This window comes from Frankliniella occidentalis, unplaced genomic scaffold (assembly GCF_000697945.3).
Source record: "Frankliniella occidentalis isolate FOCC.00 unplaced genomic scaffold, Focc_3.1 Scaffold22, whole genome shotgun sequence".
NCBI lineage: Eukaryota > Metazoa > Arthropoda > Insecta > Thysanoptera > Thripidae > Frankliniella > Frankliniella occidentalis.
In genome coordinates this window covers 800,584-809,252 of record NW_026267152.1, presented here as the reverse complement: position 1 = coordinate 809,252, position 8,669 = coordinate 800,584, and the positions used below count along the sequence as shown (strand labels likewise).

General features: G+C 42.2%; 3 protein-coding genes and 1 long non-coding RNA gene across 4 annotated transcripts in view; 3 read left to right on the top strand and 1 right to left on the bottom strand.

Annotated features, from left to right (window-relative positions):
- LOC113211310 (pancreatic triacylglycerol lipase-like) overlaps window positions 1-1,321 on the top strand; it is a 13,677-nt gene extending 12,356 nt beyond the window's left edge. The window contains exons 6-8 of the mRNA XM_052264913.1: window positions 166-280; window positions 376-603; window positions 805-1,321. Coding sequence (XP_052120873.1) covers window positions 166-280; window positions 376-603; window positions 805-898 — 437 coding nt within the window. The 3' untranslated portion in view covers window positions 899-1,321. The remainder of the gene's footprint in view (window positions 1-165; window positions 281-375; window positions 604-804) is intronic.
- A 320-nt stretch (window positions 1,322-1,641) lies between these two features.
- On the top strand, window positions 1,642-4,275 carry LOC113211312 (uncharacterized). The gene is made up of 9 exons (XM_026429650.2): window positions 1,642-1,854; window positions 1,934-2,093; window positions 2,250-2,469; window positions 2,546-2,755; window positions 2,840-2,989; window positions 3,106-3,196; window positions 3,290-3,442; window positions 3,527-3,678; window positions 3,760-4,275. The coding sequence occupies exons 1-9, from the start codon at window positions 1,845-1,847 to the stop codon at window positions 4,156-4,158; spliced, it is 1,545 nt and encodes a 514-aa protein (XP_026285435.1). The 5' UTR covers window positions 1,642-1,844; the 3' UTR covers window positions 4,159-4,275.
- LOC113211313 (pre-mRNA-splicing factor RBM22) lies at window positions 4,217-7,017 on the bottom strand. Its single transcript, XM_026429652.2, has 5 exons — window positions 6,726-7,017; window positions 6,128-6,181; window positions 5,779-6,042; window positions 5,452-5,681; window positions 4,217-5,330 (listed from the first exon to the last, which is right to left on the bottom strand). Exons 1-5 carry the CDS (start codon window positions 6,777-6,779, stop codon window positions 4,502-4,504), a joined length of 1,431 nt encoding a protein of 476 aa, XP_026285437.1. The 5' UTR covers window positions 6,780-7,017; the 3' UTR covers window positions 4,217-4,501.
- A 592-nt stretch (window positions 7,018-7,609) lies between these two features.
- LOC127748956 (uncharacterized) lies at window positions 7,610-8,474 on the top strand. The gene is made up of 3 exons (XR_008010872.1): window positions 7,610-7,776; window positions 8,162-8,235; window positions 8,359-8,474. It is a non-coding gene; the product is annotated as an uncharacterized LOC127748956 (long non-coding RNA).
- Window positions 8,475-8,669: the final 195 nt, after the last annotated feature.

Genomic DNA, 8,669 nt, shown 5'->3' with positions numbered 1-8,669 from the left:
AGGCGGTGCAGCCCCCCTGTGAGGTAGGCCGGCCCTTGATGCGCACGGGGTCGGCGGGACGGCCTACCTCCCGGCGCCGAGGCGGTGCAGCCCCCTGTGAGGAACGCCGGTCCTCGGGGAGCCCTTGGGAGCTCGAGGCTCACGTCGCTCTGGTGCACTACGCAGGTGACCAGATCCTGGCCGCGGTGCAAATCTCCAAGCAGACCGGGCCCACCCGGGGGATCCTCCAGCTGCAACTCCTACACGGCTCCAGCACCACCAGCTTCCAGATGCAGTGCGAGTGAGTCATGTGGACAGGGCCATGCCCTCGACTAGATGTCCCTCTTACTTCCTGCTCCTGGATAGCGTCGCACAGTTGTCAATCCCTTCTCGCAGGTTACTGGACGCTCAGGGCGGCGAGGTGAAGGCGCTTGCGGCCGCTCAGTGGGGGACCCTCGGCCCTGAGATCACACCCCTCCTCGCGGCGCGCATCTCCTACCAGTCCCTCGCCTTTCAGACGGAGCCACCGCCCACCTCCGCGGACCCTGGGCCAGCTGCCAAAACCTCCCCGGCGCCCACCCTGTACATCGACAGGGTGACGATTCGCAATCTGCGAGGCGACAGGTACCTACAGTAGCGGCATTTGTACTCTTAAAATTTTCGCCGGTTGCACGCTTGTTTTTACAGTTGCAACAAAGAAAAACGCGAATGGCATGCCCTTGCATGAATGCTACTATTGTACTCCTCTTGCGTTTTCAGAGTGCCCCTATGAGGTGCTATGAGTGTCACTACTCGGGTAATCACGAGATTTCCTTATTGTTCCAGTTGGCAGTACTGTGGCATAGGCACGCCCCTCATCCACGCTGGGGGCACCATGTTCGACCAAGTGACAGTAGATCTCGGGCTTAAGCCGTGCTGATCTTGAGCTCATCGGCCAATTTTTCGCACCAAATTGAGACTGCAGCTGCCCAAAGGTCACGACGTTTTGGCCGTGTTGTTTTGGACGGGCCTTAACGTGCTGATTGTGATAAATCGCCGTGACTTTTTTGTGTGTCGTCGGATTGTGCAGTCTATTTGACGGCTGCTCATGATTAAATCATAAAAATATATTGTATCTGCAGAACAGATACTTTCAATAAAAGACAAGTTTTCAGAGAAGAAAGCAGAAGGAAAACGGAAGATAGTTTTGTTGTGATCAAAGGATTTTAGATCTCCGTGAAGTTACCAAAATATGTTGTCTCTCAGTAGGGCAGTTACTGACGAAACGAAAATCTTTTGATATGATTATTGTTAATGATGTTGTTTTGTTATTGTTGAAATATAAATGTTACGATTTTTTTTATTAATTAAATCCTTTATTTCGTCCCCTATAATAGGAATTGGATAGGGGGCCAGCAAAGCAGCGACAGCAGTTAACTTTTTCCAACTTGTCTTTCCCTCCATTCCCGCGCTGTGAACCAAGGTGGTCACAAAACTCACGCATGAAAAAAATATTTAATTAAATGCATTTTACGGATGACATGTTGGATGTAAATATAATCCTCGTGACAGCTTTAGTAAAAATAATTAGTATGCATACCACTTCTAAGTTGGGTCATTTATTTCTTGCAAAACATTGGAGGGGTTATGTATCATTATGTTGGCAACACAACCCCCCTACCACTACTTGTTTTCATTTTCTTTCATGTTTTGGTTTTGATCTTTTTCGTTTTTCTTACACGACTTTATATTTGTTAACATCTGTCTTTCATGTTTAATCTTCTCACGTTAAATTTCGTGTTTTACGTGAATTGTCTTCTGTAATTGAATCATTTGAAGTCTTTTTTGAGAGAACAACTGGAAGATTTGCCTGTCTTTCCAAAATTATGGCTACTGGTAAGCACAGTCAACAGTCTCAGTCTCTCTTGTTTAGGTATACTTTTGTAATCCCTTTCATTATCTTGATTTCATGCAGAACGGGTTACCAAAAACCTTCTAGTCACCTGTTTGGCTATTAGTTTTATTTGCTTAGTGCAATGCCGAGCAGAATTTGGAATGTCTCAACAAAACACAGATGGATGGTTGAATCCAGATGATCTATTCGCTCCAGCTCATACTCTCAAAACTGAAAGTGTGTAAGTCAAACCTTGAATTTGTTTTATTTTGTTTTATCCTCAATTGAACCAATCAAAATCAGACTAATCTACCCTTCAATTTCATGGTAGCAAATATCAAGGTTGCTGTTGTGTTTTGTTAAATGTATCTTTCCATGTGTTTCTACAATTATCCAGAACCGTGAATGAGGATTTTACAAAATGCCAAGAGGATCTTAAAGTCTGCACTGAAAAAATTTCCGACTGTAAAATACTAGCCCATTCCACAGAAGAAAAATCACTGGTGGAATCCCCGGTTCGTTCTGAATGCATACCTGTTCCAGCAGAAGAGACAGATGGAGCCAAGGTGTATTTGCAAAGATTCATTCATTTACTATTGGATGTTTCAAACTTGAATGTAAGTTTTGTGCCCCACTTTTTTGCTATGATACAATCTGATTTTAAAACTGCATCATTATGTGACAAAATTACAGACAGAAGATGTAGACCAAGTTAATAAGGCAGAATTTTCATTTTTTATATCGGATGAACAATTATTGACTTTACGTCAATTTGCAAGTGAGGGAAATGCTAAGTCAGTGCCTTTGCGCAAGGTGGATGAGATTTTTGCTGCAGTTCTTGCCAAGCCATATATAAAACTCCCAAACTTAGAGCGTTTGCTTAATAAATTGCCAGATATTAAAGTAAGTCTGTCCATACCACATTTTGATAAAATACTCTACTTAGAGCCTGTTTTAGCAGAATAAGCTAATCGATTTCTATTTCAGGTTGGCAGTTTTTTCATCACTGTATTTCTACCAAGTATTTGGTTTTTTAGCATCTTGTTTACTACAAGGAGTATTCGAAAGACTTTTATATGGTTCTTACCAGTTATCTTTTTAACTTCATTTATCACAACAGCAACACAAATGTTTGAGGTAAGTTACATCTCATTAATGCATTGTTCCTTTCAAGATTATCAACAGCAGTCAAATGAACATACGTACTTTGAAGTAAAATTGAAATCATTCTTTAATTGACATTGTTGTTTTAGGATGCACATTTAAAGAATTATGAACTGATAAAGAGTAACAAAGATCTTCCATCAAATTGCAAAACTGGAAATATGTTTGGATCTTATTCAAGTAACCAGTCTTTGGATAGATATTTTATTTCTGTTACGATATAATATTACGTTGGCTAATGGTTGTGTTTCTCCCCCCTCTAATTTTTTGTAGGTGAATGTTTTTCTTACTTTAAGGCACACAACATTGATCCAAATCTAGGCATAACTCCTATGAAAATACTTACAAAAATGTTTGGTGAAACTTTGGCAGAAACTATGGGGAACTTTGGCAGTGGCTGTGTTGGATTTTTTGGCAGTATTCAAGGTGTGAAATCTATCATCGACATTGACAATATAATTTCAAGTTTCTTAAATCCTGTATCTTACTGTTTTTTGTTTTGTTTTTCAGAATTGGGTTGGATTTCTCAACTTTATATAACTCCTATAGCCGTTGTTTTACTCTGCTTTTTCCTTATCCTTATATTCCTTGTTCTCACTGGTGGAAGCATAAGACTGCCTTGGTTCTTGGGTGGTGGTGTGAGTTTTAATAATCCCAGCCAGGTGAGTACTAAAAAGTTCAATCACATTAAGTTACAGTATTAGTAAGGTGACCCAATCTACAATCAAACATTTATGTTCCAGAATGGTACAGTCAATGATGACCAAGACAGAAAAAATGTTCAAACAACCAGAAACTTGTCTACAGCACCTAGCATAACATTTAATATTAGTGGGCCAGCCAATGTGCAAGATATCTTACGATCATTACAAGGCGACCAACCTCCTAATTCCCCTTCAAGTATGAATACAAGAAATTTGCCCCAGATTACATCATCAGTTGTAGATGATCCACTTGCCGCTGGAGACACTTTAACTCAAGGATTACAGGATCATGTTGTTGGATCCTCTTACAGATCTCATAGACCTGTCCTCAGCATTGGTTCTAAAAAAATTCTCAAACAATTTTCTCAACTTAATGCAAAGTATAAATCAGGAAATAAATCAAGTGGTAAATCTAGGAATAGACATGTGTCTTTATAAATGTAAAATATTTTAATTATATATGTGATACTAGGGTAAGAATTTTACTTCACAAGAATTTTGACCTTGCTTCTCTCCTTATATTTTATTGATGAAATTTTAAAACTTTGCTTAAGACATGTGTTGTTTGATTTCAATGATAACTGACCTCTATAAAGCCACTTATCAAAATGACATACAGCAAACAATGTCCTGGATTTGAGACAATGTACAAATTACCTTACAAATACCAATGATTGAAACTTAAAACTTATGCAAAATTCATACCAAAAAGAAAACCGACTTTCATTTAAAAAAACAATATGAGCGTCAATATACACAGTACAAGGGTTAAAATTATTTCTTAATCCTTGCTGCCCAACTGCGCAGTTCCCATTCTCGAAGGATCCTGCGAAGGGTAGTGAATGGTACCTGTTCCTGGTGGCGCCAGTGGCGCAGGGTTCGTCACAGACCTGGGGTACATGGGTGCGGTTCCAGGCGGGAACATGGGTGGCGGATGGGGCGGGCGTACGCCAGGAGGTGGCCTCATGACCTGAGGGAAGTAGAACGGCGTTGTGGCGCCTGCCGCTGCGACGGGCGGGGGCCGCATGAGCGGCGGCGGCCCTGGAGGTACAATCCCCGGCGGTGGCCGGCCCATGGGGACCATTGGAGGCGGCGGAATCATCATAGGCTGCATCATGCCATCGGAGGAGGAGGCAGCGGCGGCGGCAGCCGCAGCGGCCGCGGGAGCAGCCAGGTTGAAGAAATTGTTGCGCATGTCTGTTGGTGGCGGCGGAAGCGTGCCCGGAAGTCCTGGCACAGGCTCCAACATGTCCTCACCGTCGCCCTGCTCACCGCCCTCACCTCCCTGGCGACCTTGTGACCGGCCCCATTTGATGGTGAGCCTTCTACCACCAAGAATAAGTTTGTTGAAAGTCCTTTCAGCTGCAATCTCTGCAGGTTGACGTTGAGTAAATTGCACAAATGCACACTGCTGGCGACTGACAACAGTGATGGCTCGGATTTCACCATACTGGTAAAAGTGATCCCTCAACTCCTTTTCGCCCAGTTTTTCTCCTAAATTACCAATATAAAGAGTGGTAATGCTCCTGTCTTCTGGGGGTTCCAGTTTGGGCATTGAGTCAGCACGTCGCATCAACTTGTCAGCAACAGGATCATTGGTACCATAATACCTGAGAGATTACATTTCAATTAATATATGAGAAAGGATACACATTAGTTCACAGAAGTACTATGGGGTGAAAGGGAAAACACTACCATTGGCACATTATATTAATAAAAATAAAGTCATACCTGTCCTTAATATTTTGATCTGCAAGTGGGTCGTCTGGATCAGTCGGCTTCTCATGCCGATATGGACATTCTTCACCTCTTTTACACTCGCCTTTGACCCAAAATGAACAGATGTGTGGTCTGTTACGTTTGTAGTATGGGCTGGTACGTGCCAACTTCATTAATAGATCACTAGCTGCTTGTGATTTTCCTACTGCACCAGTAGCAGAAGTTGGATCCAATTTACCACCCTACAAAAAATAAAAAGACGATTTTTGAGAGCGTAAGTAAAAGGCTAGTATAGTTTGATATAAATTACAAACACAATGAATGAATGATAAACTGTACCTCTCTGTCCATATTCTGAATGTAGTATTCTTTATTGACTTCTGACCGAGGAAGGTCATCTTTGATGCGGAGAGCGGCATCCCGGACCTGAATAGGCAATCCATACTCCAAATCAAGCAAGCATGTCTGACACACATTCTTTAAACGACTGCATGTCTGGCAAACTTCTGTCTTCTTAAAACGCATCCTGGCACCAGGACACCAGCGGAATACAGTGAATGGACGAGAGCAAATTTTGCATTCCTTCCCATACTTGTCTTTTGTCTGGAATCCAGAAAAACAAGGTCATCAGAGTCAGAGGAAATTTGGAGAGAAACTTATGTAGAATGCACAACAAAATTGTTCATACCATCCGAATGTAGGGGTTGTCACCCAGACAGGTCTGGCAAAGAATTGGGAATTCCTGAAATAATAAAGAAGCTTGGTAAGATTTCAGTTTGAATTTTTTTTCTTATTGTTCCAAATTGTGTAAGAGAGAGGAGCGCGCACAGTAGTAAAGCATTTAAAAAAATAAGGAAATCAAAATGCCATGATCCAAATAGAGTTTCCGCAACCTAAGTGAATATTGTGAAGATACCCTGGACCTCAAACAATTTGAAAACACTAATTACAGCAACTTTCAGGAGGGGGACCTCTTCTACACAAACAAATACCAAAGCATGAACGTAAACTAACCTAACAATAAATGAAAAAGGATAGGCTAACAATTCCTAAAATATACATTGAGTAAGTAAAAAATATTTGCAGCAACTTTAACAAAAGTCGATGTAATAATAAAGAAAAACAGATAACAAGAATGAAAACAGTGACAAACGGCACATAGCCTAGACCAAGCGCGGGGTGCCAATTTGATTAGCTTTAAAATATGTTGCGATTACACGACTTATGCAAACTAGGGTCACTTTACAAGGAAGCACATTAAATATCATAAAGAAAAGGCAACTTACCGCATCTTCCCAATTTTGTCTGTTGTAAGTGCTTGTGGATTTGGACGTCGCCATTTTAGTGTGTTAACCCACCACTTGCTGACTTCACCACCCCGCCCCGCCACTAGTGGTCCTCCTGTGAGAGGTACGCAGAGCAGTCGAGCGGCAGCCAATCACAGCGCTTTGGTGTTCCACGGGCGCGGCCATACCCCAAAATCACCCTGTGCGAGGCTAGGAGCGGCCATAACCTCCCTCGCTCCACCTCGAGTTTTCAGATATTAATTTCTCTCAAAATTCTCTTCGCACCGCCGCGAGACATGACTCATTTTAAATGTGAGACTTGCAGGAGCTCATAAATTATGTAACTCGCCCGCTTTTAGCCAAAATCTGTTGACAACAACGATTACCAAGCGCGGAGCTGGCGCGCGCTTTCTGCTAGTCCTAGTCTCGCACAGGGGGTCTCCAGCCCCATGGAACACCAGCCGCCAGCTCTGCGTACCTCTCACAGGAGGGCCACTACCCGCCACCCCGCGCCCCGGGCCGGTCCTCGCCTGCGAATAAGCCATTCCCGCGCATAGAGCATAGAAAATGTTTCACATTGTACATAGCTCAAAAGATGAAAACATAAATGAAAAATGTATGCTTTTTTGCGATTGAACATTCTCTAGAACACAGCTTTGGGAATTGTTTTTTTCTGGATATCTCGGCTCGGGTACCTGGTGGTAGACCTGCGTGGATGAACCTGATCCAACGCTCCAAAAACAAACTTTCAAAAAACATGATTATAAAATTAATGAACATCATTAGTTTCAGAAAAGATGAGAACAAAATTTCACATTAAACTTCAAGTCCAGAGGTTTGCGTCTTCGTTAGACGCGTGTTTCGGCACACTTATATCCAGGCTAGTTCCTTTGTGCGGTTGGCATCTCTGTATATTTCCCAAAATAAACCCTTTAAATTCGACTTCTTCCCTTCAGTGATCTTCCATCTTCCATCATTGTGAGGAACACATGCGCCTGAATCGGTAGCTGGTTGAAATCTTAGAGAACGTTGTGGAAAAATGAGAGCTAAGGTAAGTTCTGTCCCCATCATACATGTTTCACCGCCCTGAGTTCGAATGAAGTTGTACTATTGAAATTTTATCTGTAGTTTTGAAGTTTGAGTCAAGTAACTGAGGAGACTAACCTGTCGTGTGGTGTCCGGTGTGTCGTGTCGTACCGCGTGCACCTGTGTGGTGTCGATGATTTCTGATTCTCATTTCTGCGTTGCTTATATTTTGACATCTCTTAGACCAATGATTCCACCTTGTATGCTCCACATGATTGAGACAAATCAGTCATTGTAGGGCATTCTAAGATTCTTCACTCACTCTTCTCGGTTCTACTATTCTCTATCATGCGGCCCAATTCAACGTAATGCACTTTTCTTGATATTTAAATGTCTTTTTCTCTTTTCAGTGGAGGAAGAAGCGTATGCGGAGGCTAAAGCGTAAAAGGAGGAAGATGAGGGCGAGGTCTAAGTAGACTTATTGGTGAGTAGTTTTAATGGATTATTTTCTGTAATGCTTTAGTCTCGTTAATTCAAGCAGTAACATTTTTATTAATTATCTAAGTTTTGAATTTTGCCTTTAAATTGTTTTGTATCTTGTTACCAGACGCTGTCATCTAATCTTCTTGGGAGTTTCTTGTCGCTGTCTCCAATGCTGTTACATCCATAAGACTACCTCAATCTTTGTACAAACCTCACAATAAATATGTGATGCTCCCAGGATTTACCCTTGTCTTTATGTTGCCTTACTGCCCCATGGAAGTTGTTGGATATGCGCTCGCGGATTGATGCCTTCTACATTCGCTATCAATGGATTGTTGCCTATGTGATTCCCCGAAACATCCTCTGGAAGATTCTGAAGGTGGAAAGGGATATTTGATGAATTTAATCGGCTTCCCCTTCTAAGTCCAGAAACCT

Coding starts and splice junctions, on each gene's coding strand:
- LOC113211312 (XM_026429650.2), top strand. Junction 2,470..2,545: donor TGGATGTTTCAAACTTGAAT/GTAAGTTTTGTG, acceptor ACAAAATTACAG/ACAGAAGATGTAGACCAAGT. Junction 3,197..3,289: donor TATGTTTGGATCTTATTCAA/GTAACCAGTCTT, acceptor AATTTTTTGTAG/GTGAATGTTTTTCTTACTTT.
- LOC113211313 (XM_026429652.2), bottom strand. CDS start 6,779: ATGGCGACGTCCAAATCCACAAGCACTTACAACAGACAAAATTGGGAA. Junction 6,043..6,127: donor ACAACCCCTACATTCGGATG/GTATGAACAATT, acceptor TCTGGATTCCAG/ACAAAAGACAAGTATGGGAA. Junction 5,331..5,451: donor GATCAAAATATTAAGGACAG/GTATGACTTTAT, acceptor GTAATCTCTCAG/GTATTATGGTACCAATGATC.